Genomic DNA, 18,160 nt, shown 5'->3' with positions numbered 1-18,160 from the left:
GGGCACACAATCAATCCCCACAGCTAATTTAAGGCTTTGTGAACAGTGGCCCTGGGCACAGATACAGCCTACTAAATAAACACATCTCCTGCTATGATCATTCATACTCTTTCCTTCTGTTTCTGACTGTACTATTGTGGTGTTTGGCACTTTGGAAGCAAGCCTATTAACTAGGCTTTTATTTGCCATAAATGGGAATTATGACACATCACCAGTCTTGGAGTTTTGTTGAAATACATGTAAAAGATGAGGGCCAATTCCCAGGTGCATTTAACTGATGTAATCATGATTTTTAAAGATGAGTCATTTACATTAGGGCTCCACACATTCTTGACAAGTGTAATCTTAAGGTTGGAGAAAGAGAAGTAATGGCTCACTTTACTGTACTGCAGGAAACTATGCATTGTGGTAAATAAAATAAATAATCGCATTCCGAGGACAGTCAGAAATATAGTGTTCTATGTTGAAAAGCGCATACCCCTAAAGCTAGATCTTCTGATTGAAATGGGGTCATTTTTTCAGACAGGTAACAGAAGGCATACATTATATTTTCTTTAAAATAACAAATAACATTACATTCTGTCACAGTTGCCCCTCCTCTCATGGTAAAATCTTTTTATCTGCTTTGTGGTTTTTTTTTTTTGACATGTGCTTTAGATTTGTTTTGGTTCTGTGCCCCTCACTATCTTTACCTTTTTTATCTGTTTCTATGTCATGTCTCTTGTTTTGTTTTTTTTTTGGTAAAGTTCTTTTGATAAGTTCCTTGTTCCCATATGCTGGTTTGGCTAGTTTTTGTGTTCCCTCGTTCCTCATGTTCTGTGTTTGCTTTAGTTTGGTTTTGTTGTTGTCCCTGTTTATGTTTTGTTGGGTTTCATTGCTTTTTAAAAAAAAACGCCTCCTTGTGCATGCATCCTGCCTCTCGCTTTGTCTCTGCCAGAGTGTTACACTTACTACATCCATACTTCATGCATTGTTCATGGCTTGGTTATTGTAAGATGTTTTTGTTTGTTTGTTTGTTTTGTTTTTTAATACATTGCTCAACTTAAACACAAATCATCACCCAGAGAGAAGTTGAAATGGAAATAAAATGCCTTTATTTTATATTGATTCATTTTTTTTATATAAAAAGTACTTACATTTAATACATTTTTTTTCCAAAATACGAGCAGCTGACTAACATATAAATCAAATACAAAATTATAAAATCTGTTGTACTGTATCTTATTAATGTCCCTTTCTTAAAGTAACAGACAAAAGGATTTCATTCATAGTACTGTAAACTTTCCATACCAGTAAAGTTAGATTAAATCCTCTGTCACATCCTGTATGACAAGCGCCACCCACTGGTAACTTAATTCAAGTGTCACTACTGTTGATCAATATCAATCCATTTTGGGTGAGTTTTAGTTGCCTTTTGATAAGAAAGACTTCAAACAAGATGAATTACTGCGTGTCCTTTATCTATTAGACACTTTTAGACAACGTTTAATTAAGTACACCAGATGGATAGCAGTTTCTTACCACCAGGCTAAATTCACCTCATAATAAGGTGTTGTCAAAGATAGATAGGGATGTATTCTCTCAAACTTCCCAATATGTCCTGGGCCCCTCCTACATGTGGTTGAGCTGGATGACCAAACAGCATTTCATATTTGCAGCATTATCTTCAGTGATGAAAAGCAATATCACTCAAAAGAAATGTGACAAATATAACAGGGCAGTTTGTTATTTTAAGCACACAATATATAACCAAAGACAAGAAGTCATGAATTAAGTTCTAATGCAGATGATATCAGTAGCCCTCTGTAGAGACAAAGATGAACAAAACGTACATCTAACAAAGAAGAAAACACTCCCTCTAGAACCGACTCAAAGAAAATATGCATTTTTAAAACATCCTTTATGTATAAATGAGTTGAATGTTGAAAGGAAATGGAAATATCATGGTCAGGTGACATTAAGTAAATAACATGATAAAACAAAGCAAAAAAACGTTTGTGCCACATGGTCACTGACCCAACGTAATAAAGCAAATACATAGTTATAGGAGGCGCATATATATATATATATATATATATATATATATATATATATATATATATATATATATATATATATATATAATGTGTGTGTGTGTGTGTATGTGTGCTACTGTAATTTTCTTGTTATGGATAAGTAATTTCCAAATCAGCAGCTCTATATATAGTGCAGTGCAGTATATGTATGTATAACACATACAAACAAACAAAAAAGACAAACAACAAAAACAAAAACCAAAACAATGGAATACACAAGTATGAACTCTGAAGTTCATAGCACAGATACAGAGAGGTAACGCTGCCGCCAAACATAGAAGCAAACCTAACAGAGTTAGCAGGTCCTGAAATAGAAAATCCTTTTTCTCCATGTGTTTTATACATTTTGTACATTGACGTAAAAATAAAAAAAAAAGAAAAGAGAAAAGTGTACAAAGTGTAAAGTCAGGCTATGCGGCGGTTTCTCGAATCGTCCCTTCTAGTTTCTTTGGGAGTAGCTCTCTCCGTTCATCAATGCTGATGACGGGCTTCCGACAGGTCTGTCCATCAATGTATATCTTGGCATACATCGGGTTGGAGTAATTCATTGGCTGCATGGAGAGAGGTTGACAAACACATTTGACTGAATTCTAAATATATATTGTAAGGTTTATGTTATTCGTACACTGACTGAAAATGAATTCTGCTATTTTCTTGTGTTTAGTAAAATAAATAAAGGTAAAATAAAATGTTTGTTTTATGTCTAAAGGTAAAACAGAATGTTTGCTTTATAAGAAAAGGTAAAAAAGAATGTTGAAAAATGAACATGAAAATGTGAGCAGCATGCATGCACAAACACTGACAGTGAGGGAAGTAGTGTCATTCATGCAATGGTTAATGTCCATAATTGGGACCGTGGACTTCACCTGTCCTGGTATAACTTCTTTAGGAACAGAGTGTATGTTCAGAGTGCGAGGGTCACTGGATTTTACACACCACCCCTGGAACACACACACTCTGCCTTCAAAACTATCCAAACATGCAACCTATCCTAAGACCATAAACATTTCTCATCTCTGCATAGCATGTAAAAGATACTTCAGAAAGTATTCAGAAAATAACTTGCTAACGCTTGTGACTGAGGAAAAGAGAAAGACAATAAACAGCACTGGAGGCGTGAGTTTTGTATTTGTCAACACAGCAGCCCCAATGAACTGCTAAGTTTTGACAGCACATCCCCAATTTGGCAGAAATAATCATGTTATTTTGAAGCTCACTTCGCAGGGAAAATAGACTTGATCAATAAAGATTTTAAAATGTACTTGATGTCATGTGTATTAATGCTACCCTGGATGAAAATGTGCAAAGAATGTCAAGGAAGTCTTTAGCGTCAAGTCTGACAGTGAATTCCTGTACTCACTTTCCTCCTGAGCAGTAAAGCATCACACTGTCATTTTAAGATGTAAACCTGTGGTTCCTGAGAGATTTGTGGTTCCTAAGTTAATCATTTTCAGCCTCCACAATAATATGACCATAATCACTTCACACACACAAACCTTGTGTGGATCCAGCGTGAAATTTGGTTTGAGGAGGCTTCCAGCATCTGCGTGGTTGTCATGGTCCACCTCGTACATATTGTAAGATGGGTTTCCTATTTCTACATTAATGCCCCCGTTGGTCATGGGTTGCCGCTGCACTCTCTTACCCCTAGGACCATAAAGGCATTTTCAAGTTATGTCAAAGAGGCAGACAGTTCACACTCATGTAAGGAATTTGGCTTAATGCTTTGTACTATACATGGCAGTCCAAATATGTTTTTTACAGTACTCTTTCACATATTCAAGTATTTTACTCACACTACACTGACATTAACAGCTCATCCACCCACATGATCATCTTCAACTGCAATTTTCAGCAATTTCTGGATGTTATGTGACCATGTTAACTTCTTCATATTGCAATTGCAATTCAAATGTGTTTATTTCAAGGACTTTAGTTAAATATGACATTCAGTATTGGTGTAGTTCAACTTTATTTTGGTATAATGTGGTACTCAATTTTTGCAAAATATACTTGCAGGCTAGAGCGTGTTACACATTTTATTGTCAGTATCCTACAGTGATGATCATTTCCAAGCTTAGCATCTGTTAGGTTTGTGGCACCCTATGTCTACTGTGAGATGCTGGAGAAAGACCAGTTGCTAGCAACTGTAAATGTTTATGACGTGGTGAACCTGACTGCACCCCAGGATACAGCTATTGGATTTTAAACTAATGTGTTTGCCCATAAGAGGGCTGTAAAGCCCGCCGCATGCTCAACCTATCGACCATACTCCGTGTCCCTGTATTACCTCTGACGTCGCCTGCAGACGAAGACCCCAGCCACTACCGAGGTTATCAAAATGACCAGCAGGACCAGTGGCACAATGATGGCTATGCTGCCTGTGGCGAACGAGAACAAAAAGCAGGGCTTAAGCCTGTGTGATCACTAGGGACCCATTTCTTCTCTAAAGACGACGTGTCTATTTGTTTGCACTGTGTGTAAAAAAAAAAAAGTATGCTTATCATAATTCAGTGTGTTAATTTGTAACAAAATGTGTGTTTTTCTTTTTTGTTTTGTTTTACATAAACATAAATTAACACTTTCCTAGAAAAACATCACAACGTGATCCAATGTAATACACTGACAAATAGCACATTAAAACAAATTCAAATGTAACTGAAAACAGCAGATGTCTTCATATGTACTTAGCCATGGCTGTAATGTATGTTAAAGGAAAGCCAGAAGCACCTTTCTGCAAACAGGGCACTGTGTTAAATCTCCTACATCATAAATCAGTTTTGTCTGTTCTTTGAAGTCTGTGCCAGGTTCACTGTCGGAGTGAGCGGTATGCATCACTGCACACTCGTGGGCCTGAGCTTTAGGGGTGCTCCGAGTGTGCAGTGATGTAGGGCGACCCCAGCACTCACCTCCTGCTGTGTTGTCGGAACGGCTGCTCTTTGGGGCGGGCCTCTCACACTGCGTCCCTGACCAGTTGGCTGAGCACCTGGGGAATAAACATCCACAAGCCGGGGTTTGATCAGATAACCGACACAAACTTTAATCAGTTCAGCTGGAGCATGGTGAATTATGCAGCGAACAGACAGCACAGCCTGTGCACATGAAAGGAGATGTGTATGTTAAAGGATATGAATTCACACGGTGGAAAATGAACATCTTTGCTTTGTGTAAACAGACAGCGAAAGGAGTCGTCTCATTTGGAAATGAGAAATGTTAAATTGGTGGCATGTATGTGGCTAACCAGATGGTTGATGACTGAAGTTAGTATATCTGTGGATGATAACAGAGCAGAATCACATTAAAAGGAGAGAAAGTTGAAAATCATAAGTTCTACCAATAACAGAGTAGGAATAGTATTACATAGTTTTTTACACCAGTCCAAAAGTGCTTAAATGTAAAAGTTAGACAATTAATAATATACAGCAAGCAAAGTTTTAAAATGAATTTGAAATGAACTCACACATGCAAATCAAAATACAGAGGAAAAAAGGTTAACTTAATATACTATATAGTAATCAGTATACTTTAATAGACTGTATGCACACAGCTGTGAAACCTCTACAGTGGTCTGGGCATGGGGAGTACAACTAAGACAGACGGATGCCTCTGTGTCCAGGAGTGGGGTGCTGGCATGGTGCTGACAGGCGGATGGAGCAGGGTGGAGATGAGGTCTTTGGCCAGGATGGGATGGGTGTTGATGCGGGACCTACTTGCAGCGGGGTTTGTTAAGGAAGGTTATCGTGCATATCCCCTCATTCTGACAGTAGTAATCACAGGGGTTGGCCAGCTCATCACATCGCTGGTTCTTGAACCCAGCTGTGCAGCTGCAAGAAATTGCACTGGTTTGAGGGATATAACCAAGAGACGAGTCAGACGCATGTGGCACAAGCTCCTGTCCCCATCAAACTAAAATTTGAATATTAAGTACATGTTTTGCCAAAGGGTAGAATCAGATGCTGTCCACTTGCCATTGTACTTGGAGCTTGGGTCAGTTAAATAGCCATGTCTGCAATGAAGTCTGAAAATCATTTCTAGGTGCAATAAAGGCAATCTTCAACAGTACCTCAGCAGTGTTATTTGTAACATAATGGTCAGCAACAAAAGATGAGCGATTCTTACACAAATTAGTCAAACCCTAAAAAAAAGATGAACTAAAATAAATCTTGTTAATACCCAAATGGCTGCCTAAAAGAATCGTAACATCTCATAAACTGTGCACAGAATAAATTACTTTTCCTTTGATCTCATATTCATGCAGAACCCCCCCCCCCACCCATTAATGCATCCAATTTGGTGATGTAAATATTTGCAACAAACATCTTTATTTAGTCAATTTATTTAGTCAATTTAGCATTGATATGAAACATGGTTTGCTAAAAAGCGAAAAAATAAGACATGCAGAAAGCAAAAGTAAAAGAAACCATGTAGGTTAAGACGTAGGAACAGCATGAAGTCAAGAGAATTCATTAAAGTTTAATTTAAGATATTAAAGAGTTCTAAATGGGTTAGCATTTCATCCCTCATGGGCGTTTCCCTTTAGTTACTGTCCATTTACATGGGAACTGTAACATTAATACAGATTTGCCTTGCTTTGGAGAACAAGTTGTTTGGTTCATTGCTTAAAAATGAGACTTTGATAAGGATTACAAATTCATTTACACTGATAGCATTTAATGTCAACTATTTTGATTTCTCCATGCAGGAACATAAATCAATGCACATTTTTGGACCTGGGAGCCAGTGAATAAATCCCACATTATTGGGATCTTTTACCCTCACAGAAAATCATTTGCAAGAAATTGATTTTATCTTCTGTTATGTCAAACATCGCCATAAATGTCATTTAAATCTCGAAGACAATTTGATAAAATTGCAAAGCTTTTCGGCATGAATATAAACATCCTGTTTCGGCTTGGTGTCTGAATGGAACTGAGTGTAATTTAATTTAATTCTTGCTAACCACCAGGCCTACAGGGACACTTTCTCTTGCTTGTCTGCTGTCATATGCTTTGTCAGGAACTTGCCAGTAACATTACCTGATGTTCTGGGCAAGAAAGATGACTGCATGTTGTAAAAAAAAAAATCATATATCATGTAACAGGTCAGTTAAAGGGAGAGATCTGCTGCTACTTTCAGAACTGTGACTTTAAGAAAGTGTACACTGGCACACATGCTCTGTAAGACTCTTGATTTAAAGTCCATGAGTGTTCAGTGTTTTTGCATTAAATGCAAACATTTCATGTAGAAAATGAGCTTTAAAGCAGTCTCTTAAACTCGAGGGGCCATCACGCCGAGCTGTTCTGCTCCCCAGAGATGAGAAAAGCATCAGTCTGTTTTATGGCATCTGTGAGGCGTTGCACAAGTGAATGGCGAGGCTCTCTGAAGCATTGTGCCGTGTGTGTCTAATTGGTAGAATTTGGACACAGACAAAAGATTGTTATTTAGTCATTACTCACTGGCAGAAGGGCAGGTTGGTGTCCGGGTCCAGATGACAGGTGCCACCATTATAGCAGTAGCCATCACACAGCTGGCAGCTGGATGCTATTCTACCACTGGTGCAACTGCAAGACACAGAGGGTGTGTAGTCATTTTAAACGGGCAGTTTGAAATAAATAAAATGAAACTGTGTATTAACATTCAATAATCAAGCAAAATGCAATGTAAAAAAAATCATGACTTTGTAGTCTTCATAATATCATATGCATGAACAAGGTGTAAATGGAGAGAAAGTGTTCTTGGTAGGATCTGGTGCATGGACTACTTTTCTTGAATTCATAAGTCTAATACCTTGTGAATTATATTCTGTATAAATGCACCATATAACACTGTGCTCTTAAACAAGTGGAAAATAAACAGTTAACCCAGTCCTGGACTCCTGGGCCGGGTATGAAGCGTACTTGCAGGCTATGTCTCCTGTCTCCCCCTCAATAATACACGGAGCACCATGGCATCGTTGGCACTTGTCAACATCACATTTGATCCCCTCATATCGAGCTGGACACACACACTCCACGTGACCTGAGCTGGACAGCGTGCAGGCCTTGGAGTTTACACAATAATGGTGACAGATGTCTGTCATGGGAAAAATATACAGAACAATCATTTGTGAGTGTGTGTAATTAGGATTCCAGAGCAAAGTCCTTCTATATCATCTGCCAGTTTAATTGGAATTTTACAGAGCTTTAATGAGACTCAATTATCCGCATCAAATATCTAGTACTGAGATGAAATTGTATCAGCCCTTGGGTGCACAACAGTGGGAATGCATTAATGGGTGTCAGATAAAATTGTTTCTTACAAATTACAATAACAATTACTCTATAAGAGAGGAAATGTCTTATCAGTAGAGTTCAGAAACACCTCAAGGTCGATTCAGTGGTGTTTAGAATCTTCTTTGGGAACAAACTGCAAATGCTGTCTTTACTAGAAATTGCCCTTTCTGTTTTTCTACATTGTTCCTGTTATCTGCTTCAAAGAGAGAAACTATACTTGTAAATTTATAACCTAAAAATAGGGATTGGGTTGAATATTAAAATAACAGAACAGCTAAGGAAAAGGACAGCTAACAGATGCCTTTTAAGATTATTAATTCACTCATAAGAGGTTTGTGAGGTTTTTTTTTTTTCTTTTTTTCTGAAAAATACCATCTACACCCAGGCACCTGAGTGTGGTTGCTCCAGTGAGCATTTCTTCACAGAACTGTGACTAGTTAGGAATCATTCACAAACTTATCCAATACATAAATAAAGTAACCTATAACAGTTCTTGCAGAGGGCAGAGACAGTCTGGGTAAAGCAGAGTAAAGTTAAAGTGGCCTAATTCTCACACTTACGGTAGAGGCAGCGATCACCCGTGTACTCTGCCAAGCATCGGCACACGGGCTGGTTCCCCTGGCTAACTTCACATGTCCCTCCATTTAGGCAGTAATTATCACAGACCTGCCGCTCACAGTTGGGACCAGTGAATCCCATGGCACAGCGGCACGTGGGTTTCCCTTTGACAAAGACAGAGACGGATCATTCACTCATATGAGCACATTAGTGTTAGGAGGCACCCTTTTGTCATCACATGTAGCTTGTAACCATTTATCTAAAGAACACAGTTTAAATGGGTGAGTTGTCAATTTGCTTTAGTTCCTTTTTAAGGAAATATTGATATTATGGTTCAATGGTTATCATTTCCTTTCATAAAAGACATAAATATTTGAATAGAATAATAATTATAGACTGCTTAATGAAAGGACCTTCAAGGCAAGGCAAACATATTGGTATAGACCTTTTCATACACATTGGCAATTCAAGTGCATCATGTACACAAAGAATAACAAAGCATATTACGTCCTGAGATCTATCATACTGAGGTGTTTGCCCCCCCCCCCCAAATAAATGTCACAAAATTAATGTATTAAAATAAAAATAGTTTATTTAAATTGAAAACTAAAGTTAATTTAATAAATAAATAAATAAAATTAATATTAAATTAATTAAAATAAGTATGATTAATAAAAAATATAAAGTGCATAAAATCAAATTAAACATTGTTGAGATAAAAGATGAAAATAAAGACAGAATGCATTAAGAATTAAAAGAAATAAACCATGCATTATAGTGCTTAAAACTGCTACAGGACATTTTATAAATGTATTTCCTGTGTCTGCACATTATCAGTACTATTGAGGAATTTACCGCTTCACTTATATTTGCTACTGACCAATCAGTCTCCTGTGGTCAATTTTGCACTTGTGTAGTTAATTCAAATAAATACCTGTTTTTTAACGCTAAAATTAACCAAGTGCGAGCTGTTACATAATTAAATCACAAAATCCATTAAATATTACTGACTAAAGGATGTATGGATAATTGCATTCTTGTTTGCTAAATGTAGCGTGTGACTTTAGATATAAAATGACAATTAACCAATTTTAATTCAGCCACAACCAAACACTGATTTTGTCATTAGTAATATTTCTAGAGGTGGGACACATACCTCTCATTCTAAATGAATCCTTTCTTGAATGCCCAAAATAAATTGTATATACAGCCTTGGAAAAAAATCTAACCATGTAATATACATCTTGGATACTCCAGATCATATCAGCAAATTTCCAGTTTTTTTTTAGATAACCTGCTATATGGCTTCTAAAGTGATTCTTAATAAGATTTATTGGACAAAATGCCTCAATACTGTAGACCTGAAAGTAAAGATCTGAATGTAAAGACCTGAATGTAAAGTCCTGAATGTAAAGCCATGATTGTAAAGTCCTGAATGTAAAGTCCTGAATTAAAGCTCTAAATGCTTATGACTATGCAAGAGAAAAACAGACCTGTCAGTCAAATAAATTAGTCGCCCATGAACACGCTTGGCATATATTTGAGGCGAAAGTAATACTTACTTGGATGGTGCAGCCCATCTGGGGACCAGAGCAGAGATCTTTGAATGAAGGCAAAGCAGAATCCTAATAAGCCAAAGCAAAGGTGTTTTGCCTACCTAGAGGAGACCCTGTGCAGGTGCCCCCATTTAAGCAGTAGTCTGTGCAGTGGTTGACTTCACAGCGCTCTCCAGAGAAATCGGGCCAGCAGTAACATCGCCAGTCCCCTTTCTCATTGGCCACGCAGCGGCCTCCGTTCTCACAGGGGGGTCGGCACAGCTCACCTTGAGGACAACAGAGCAAAAGCCACTGAAGCGCAGCGCTGCACACTGAACCTCTGGACACAGCTGATTTTTATCCTTTTATAGTGCTCTGCGGGAGCACTCTAAATGGAGAGGAAAAGGCGTCTGAATGTTTTTTGGACTTAAAAAGTAAACTGAGGCCATTTAAGGGTGGGTTTTCCAATGCTTTTCAGCAGAGCATGCAGGAAGATAAGTCCAGAAAAATAGCTCAATCTGAATATTCATTGTGTTGTGGCTAACCTGATATGTTAGGGTCAGTACAAGAGCCATTAACCAGAGCCTTTCCTTCAGGACAGGAACAACTGGCTCCACTTGGGTTGAGCAGGCACAGGAAGTCACAGGTTATCTTCAGACATGGGTTGGCCACTGACAATACAGCAAAAAACAAGCAAAAAAAAAAACTGTCAGTGATTCTTCATTCCCATCCCTGCACACAGTGACATATGTTTCTTTTCACCTGTTCAATTTTTCACCCCCCCCCCTCCATAAAGAAGCAACAATGCCTGTGTGAACATATACAAATATGATGAGACCCTCTAAATTCTCCATATACACAAAGCATACATTACATTTGAAAAAGTGCTTTGGAGAAAAAAAAAATGTTCTGAGTTCCGTTTGATGCTAGATCATCCACACATCTGTGTCACATCTGCGAACATCCGAAACATCTGTGAAAAATTCTTAAGATATAATTTGACTGGACATCAATTGAGGGAGTGGACAGAACCTAAATACTATCCTTAACATGTATTACTTAAAATGTATTGCTTAAGAATACTCCTTTATCTCACCTGTTAGACCAGTTCATTCCCCAGGAGAACACATACTGTCATACTGATAAATATTTATGTTGCTCTGCTAAGAGCATCAGCCAAATGCTGGAAATGCAAGTACTTAGTGAATGATTAAGAAGAGATGGATCATGAGGCAAGTTTGTCAGGAGATGTTTAGTTTTAACATGTAATAAAGATGGTTGTGATGTATTTTAAAATATATGGATAATATTCTTTCTTTTGTAATGATCAACACCAGAAACCGATTTCTTGAAAGTGTTTCTATGTCAAATCATCCAACCATCTATATAGTGGACTGCTGTGGAAATGCTACAGTGTGATGGGAAATTTCAGTTCTTTGGAAAACATATTTCAGTTATTAGATAAAACATTTTGTTTTTAAAAGCTTAAAAAGGTCTCTATATATTTGACTGGGCTTCTTTTATATTTAGCTTTGTTTTTCTTGGCGATCCAGCAGTAAAACATGAACTTGCCAACAAAACCCATGAGTCACACCAGGTGCACATTCTGGTAATGTATCTCCAACCCATTGGTTTCAAATTTCTCAGAGGTGTCTCTGAACTCACCAGAGGCATGGGGCTAAAGGTTGGTCAGGGTTTCAATAGAACATCAGCATCAAAGTAACTTGAGAAAGAGCAGAGAATGGCAAAAGGGTATCTTGTATGTTTTGCTGAAGGCATCAAACCTCAGCTTCCTGGCTTTTGCTAGCAGCATAAGTTTCTTCTTCAGACCAGAGCTGTAGCTTTAATGAGTCAGTGGGGAGGGACACAGCTGCCTCACACTCTAATATCCAGACCAGCAAACGCTCTCTCTTTGGCTCTGAGGCCATTAACAACACCCAGAGAACAAATAGAAACCAGGGTCCTTGCCCATGGATTGGGGTTTCTGATCAAGGCTAGATGTAGCAGAATGAATGAGTTCATGGGTACGAATATTCAAAGTCTTGAAATCCAGGTATATCAACACTGGGCAGAGAACAGCAATGCAGTGGAACTGTAGGGACGAGAAGCCTTTCAACTACAAGTCAGATTTTATTTATTCTAGTGAATCGAAAAAAAAAAAAAGATAAAGACATGATAAAATAAAAAGCATTATTTCAATAACAATTGCTTCAAATGCAAACATTAATGTGGAATTTACAATGACTGCAACTCATTAAGATTAGATTATGTATACAAGTATTTCAACTCTTCTGTATGTTCAAAAACTAAAGAGCAGTATATAGAGACAAGCATGCACTTAGAAATCCTGGTTTAAAGTGAAATGCATGGAGAGGCAGTGGATGTTAGAGGAGAGACCTCTGAAACACATCTGAAATAAATGAGGACAGACATATTTCAATCTTCGAGGGCAATAAAACTCTACAGCATATGTAACTATGGTCAGTGGAATGCCATATGCAGCTTTTGGTCTGGACATGTCAAGACATGTTAGGATACTGTGAACATGATTTGAATCAGCATCACCTTCGGCTTCTTTGGAGAGTGCTGTTCATCTAAACTCAGTGAATAGCTGTGAGCTGGAATTTAAAGAACACTCCATCCTCTTGACAAACTCAAGGCTCATTTTAAACTGGCACCACTCACAACTCAAACATTACTAGTGAGAAAATATGAAACTACCATCTTATCATCTACCATCCAGATGCAGTAAAATTAAAGTAGAAAAAAAAAATCTCTTACCATCTTGCTGCTTGAAACGATGGGCAATCATTACATTTGTAGCTTTTTCTATGCCAAGATCCAGAATCTCAGCAGACTGCTTGCCATACTTGTGTATCCTGAACACCTCATGTTTCAGACCAGTTCCATAAATCAGATCCTCAAAGATGTCTATCCTGTATGGCTGTGGTATACCTGGATATTGTTTATAAACAATAAAAATTCAATTCATTAACTTATTTGCAAAGCTTTTCTACACATTTCCATCAATATCTTTGATTTTTTGGATGAAAGGTGGAGGAAATTCTGTCCAAAAGCATGCACAAATAATTGGTAAATGACCAGGGTTAATAGCCATTGCAGTAATTACATTAATTAAGACATTAAATGTGTACTACAGAGGAGAGTTCCATAGTAATGATTTTGCAATGTTACTGGATGGATGAAGTGACGCAACATAAGTTTTCATTTGATTGTTGATCTTACCATGTTTGCCACTGAGCACCACCAATGCATCTGAACCATCGAAACGCACACTCCCTATGACTGAGAGCTCTGCATCAACCCAGTACAGGCGCTGGCTGAAGAAATCAATTGCTAATCCTAAGGATGAATAATAGCGACAGATTTATTTCCTTTATGAACTGGACTCAAATCAATAAAGAGGTCTCCCATCATATCACAGAATCAAGTTGATTAAGACAGGTCATTTAAGAGCATGGCTGCTTATTACGGTATGGTTCTCTGTTACTCTATATTGCTCTGACTCAGCAACTTTACTGAGTCTGCAATACTTGGCTCATAATGTTTCCTATTTTGATTTTACAGGTAAGGTGCATCTTCAGGTTTGCTTTTCAAAAGAATATGAATTTCTAAAGCTACATTCAAGGCAGAACAAATGGGCTTCATGTTAAAGTACACCAAATTCAAGTCAAGCAGAGCTTATTATTTCCCCAAGGACACGACTGAAGCTGTTCAGAGTTACTCTTTCTCACTGTACCTCCATATTTTTGTGTTTTAAATCAGGAAAGAATTGTGAAGCAGTGATTTCCACTATAGAATGATATGACATGTCTCAATGGAAGTGCACTCAGGGCTTGACCTTGGACCTCTCTTGTGAACAGAGGCTGAAGTCTTACAAGTAACATTCAAGGGCTGACAGTATGAACACCGCATAAAAAGAGTGTTATACTTTGAAGTGACTAAATCTCAGTAAAAAGAAAATCAATATATAGTTGTTATGTACTTTACTGACAAAGAATTTCTAATATAAGATGTCTAGCAAGAGAGGATGAATATCTCAGTGTTTGTAAGTTACTTAAGCAGTAAACATGTCATATGAAACATTTGCAGGACTGTGACATTATATTTCTAACCAGGAAATACCTCAGGAAGGCAAAACAGGAAGAGGAAAGTTGAATGTCACAGATATTTATATGCCCCCCCCCCCAAAAAAAAAAAAAAAAAAAAGCTATGCGACTACTCTGTGTGTTACTAAAGATTTGGTTGTAGTGGCTTATTTTCTAAAAAGCATCATTGCACTAATCCCATCATAATCTCTTGTGTGTTATCTTTGTTGTTATTTAAATTAAGTGTTAATCATACCGTACTGCCTATGCTCTACTTGTGATGACAGACATCACCATGCACCCTTAAAATATTTGCTTGAAATTGTGCTTTTGTGATGCTCATTAAAAGGGGTGTTTTACTGTTTTGGCCCACACCCAGCCAAACACACACACACACACACACACACACACACACACACACACACACAGACAATCACCCCCCCCCCCCCAATCAGTCCCTATCTCCCAGCCAATCAGACACCTCTAACTAGTCACTCGCCAGCCACCAGCCCCTTTACCAATCTCAACACTCATCCACTTCCACATTCCCAATCATCCACTTCATGATTATCACTCACATCTGCACCTTGTTATACCCTCCTTATTTAAACCCACAGGTTCTACCAGTCTTGGCTTCACATTGACTGGTTCTACTCTGAGTGCATGTCTATTAAGCCCTAAGGACTTGCTGTTGCATTATGTCCTGTTTTGTTGTCTTAATAAGTTAATAAGTTCTTCATAAAAAGAATATTTTCTTACATTGTACTTGTGTCGTGCTCTTAAGATCAAATGGTCAAAGCAACAGTGCACTACGTATTTTATTTTATTGCTGCAAATGTTGTACAGTAGCCTATGCAGTTCTACCTCATGGTTCATGCGATGTAAACACATACAAACATTCACAGTCCACAAAGTCAAACCATTCTCACCTTATCCACATTATGTACTGTAAGGCACACGGGAAGTCTAGACAGCAGTCAATAAGATCAGGTAAGCTGAAACATTGCAGAGGTTCACAGGAGTTCTGCACTTAAATCTGCTGTGTTTCGCCCTCACAGCCAAGCACCACTGAATGCCTGCTGTTGTACAGGCTAATTTACGTCCTCTGGACCTCCTTACTGATAAGGCCATAAGTCGCTTTCCAGGGTTAAAATTCTGTCTCCTCTATATTTGGAGGAAGTGGATGTGGCAAGAAGCATCCACCAAAGTTATGTGCTTAATCCAATTGAGCAGTTCCACATATTATTGTTAAATGATATAAGAGGAGGATTCCAGCAGACCACCGGCAATGCCCATGGCCCGAGCAAGGTTGTAGACATCTTTTACAGCATTCGCAACATACAATTTTCCATCAAACAGGGAAACCAAACTGGTCAAATCCCATGAGTTGCTGCAGAACATGGCAATCATGTGGATTCATACTGCCAACCTATTTGAGCCAAGCTACACAAGGCCATTTCTGCTTTCAAACATGCAGGTGATCTGGGATCAGGACCTCAATTACAGAGTCTGTAGGTAAGTGGCTATGGTGCATACATGATGCATTCGTTTGGCCTATAACTCAGCCGTGTGTTACAAGGCAAGAAACAGTGAATATGATGGCAGTTGGTTATTGGGTTGTAGTGGGTATCATCTCACAGCAAGTAACCCAAGTAAGTTTCCAAGTCACTGGGGTGTATCTGATTTATGCCCAATTGCAGTTGCACTATGATCATTGTCTGTGCAATGCTACATAACATCACACTGAAATCTAGATGCCCAATGCAAGATAAACAGAGGCAAAATGTAGGCGAAAGATAAGAGGAGTTACCAGTGTCACAAATGGGCTCCCTGTCTGCATTCAGTTTCATGTATTTTTAATCTCAAATAAGGTGTTATAACTAAATGCCTTTACGAATGGTCGACAGCAACATGTGAAGATGTGATATAAATATAATTTTCTATTTAATCTTATTTGAGATATCAAATTATACATTTACTGTCAAATGTTTTGGAACAGAAGGAACTGCATTTCTTATAAAAAAGCCATACAACCATCTCAACCATCCCAAACCTGTGTGTTGGACATAATGAATGGTCACAGCCCAACATTATAACACATTTCCTGTTTTTTGTTAGGTTACTCAGCACGTCAGTACAGCGTTTCTTTTATGATGTCCACTTATGTTAACATCTCATACCTTATCAGGTCCAGGCAGTATTATAGGGACTTAGATGGAGGGTCTAGTGTAATGTGCCTGCAGCTGACCTGGCCATCGGGTCATGACACCTCCATACATAACCACCATACTTTCTGCCACTTATAGCTCTGATCTCGCTCCTCTCCTTCTCTTTTGAGCTAAGCATATTCTCTCTCTCTCTCTCTCTCTCTCTCTCTCTCTCTCTCTCTCTCTCTCTCTCTTTCTCTCTCTCTCTCTCTCTCTCTCTCTCTCTCTCTCTCTCTCTCTCATATGTCTTTGCCCTGACCAGTCACGAGCCTGCTACATCTTCAAGCATTTCTTTCCCACAAGCTCATGTGCTGCTGTTTTCCTGGAGCTGGTGTGAAAGGCACCCCACATGGATCAGTAGGAAGGGTTTCCATGGGAGGCAGGCAGTGGACAAGCAGATGGAAACTCAAAGCAACAGACATCAGCCCCTCCAAATTCTTCCCCAGAGGCACATGAACCAAGTACCGCTAACACTCACTTTACTTGGGAGTGAGTGGTACTGGTGGCAGCTGCCTTTCCACAGTCTTGGCCTTCTCTCCTTTCAAGTCTGCCACTCTTACCTTTGACTGATGAAATCTTTCCATTTTTTTCTGCACATCAGGGCCTGATCTGGGTTGAGTACCTCTGTGCACAGGCAGCCCTGCTTTCTTTCTTTTTTCCCGCACAGAATTCAAGGAACTGGTGCTAGCTTTATACAATAGGACATCTTTATTGATTTCTACATCTCTCAAAATAAATTTTTATTTTTTTTCTCTTTTGAACGGTGCTGACATTTCTATTGTTTTGGGCTTGGTAACGTGGTAGTCTATACATGTATTTTTCTCACTAATGAAATTATATTACAATATATTTTGTATTTTAGTTACTTTCAATTTATAATATCCTCACAATTGTGACCATAGAGTCACATTTTTGAAGTGTTTGAGATTATTTGTAGACAGTGCTTTTTACCTTTCTAGTGTTAGGGTGGTGTTAACAAAGAACTTTGGGCTTGCTCATAAATTCACTAAAGAAATCACATTAAAGCTTTTAGGAAACACTCAGAAAAGTAGAATATATTTTATCAGAAAAACCATCTGTGTACTTTGGCTTAATACATTCAGTGTTAAAGAATAATACCTGTGGGTCTTCGGAGATTCTTGTCCAGTAGCACTCTACGCATGGAGCCATCCATTGCCGACTCCTCAATATGCGAGTGGTCGCCAATAACGGACCAGTACATCATCCTTTAACAAATGCCATATGGACAATCTTGTGATGACCACAAGCTATTTTCTGATGACTGTAGAATATATATTGATAGAAGAGCAATATCTTCTCATAACTATGTAGCTGACTTTATTCAGAAACCAGTTAGTTATTGGCCACTAACCTCTTTAATTATATTTGTATAAATATAAGCTT

At 38.3% G+C, this 18,160-nt stretch overlaps 1 protein-coding gene across 4 annotated transcripts in view; it reads right to left on the bottom strand.

Moving 5' to 3' along the window:
• Positions 1 to 1,077: 1,077 nt before the first annotated feature.
• Positions 1,078 to 18,160, bottom strand: part of lrp1bb (low density lipoprotein receptor-related protein 1Bb) — a 218,232-nt gene continuing 201,149 nt past the window's right edge. For 2 of the 4 annotated variants that reach the window (XM_027032840.3, XM_081720523.1), the window contains 14 exons: positions 17,876 to 17,982; positions 13,687 to 13,803; positions 13,222 to 13,395; positions 10,986 to 11,111; positions 10,563 to 10,727; positions 8,908 to 9,069; positions 7,973 to 8,147; positions 7,532 to 7,636; positions 5,786 to 5,899; positions 4,985 to 5,061; positions 4,366 to 4,456; positions 3,572 to 3,722; positions 2,942 to 3,016; positions 1,078 to 2,626 (listed from right to left, as the gene is read on the bottom strand). In XM_027032840.3, the coding sequence (XP_026888641.3) occupies positions 2,486 to 2,626; positions 2,942 to 3,016; positions 3,572 to 3,722; positions 4,366 to 4,456; positions 4,985 to 5,061; positions 5,786 to 5,899; positions 7,532 to 7,636; positions 7,973 to 8,147; positions 8,908 to 9,069; positions 10,563 to 10,727; positions 10,986 to 11,111; positions 13,222 to 13,395; positions 13,687 to 13,803; positions 17,876 to 17,982 (1,780 nt within the window). In that variant the 3' untranslated portion in view covers positions 1,078 to 2,485. The remainder of the gene's footprint in view (positions 2,627 to 2,941; positions 3,017 to 3,571; positions 3,723 to 4,365; positions 4,457 to 4,984; positions 5,062 to 5,785; positions 5,900 to 7,531; positions 7,637 to 7,972; positions 8,148 to 8,907; positions 9,070 to 10,562; positions 10,728 to 10,985; positions 11,112 to 13,221; positions 13,396 to 13,686; positions 13,804 to 17,875; positions 17,983 to 18,160) is intronic. The other 2 variants (XM_081720521.1, XM_081720522.1) reach the window with 2 other exon arrangements.

Source organism: Electrophorus electricus, chromosome 9 (assembly GCF_041902795.1).
Source record: "Electrophorus electricus isolate QZ-2024a chromosome 9, ASM4190279v1, whole genome shotgun sequence".
Lineage (NCBI taxonomy): Eukaryota > Metazoa > Chordata > Actinopteri > Gymnotiformes > Gymnotidae > Electrophorus > Electrophorus electricus.
This window is presented reverse-complemented; position numbering and strand designations above follow the sequence as displayed.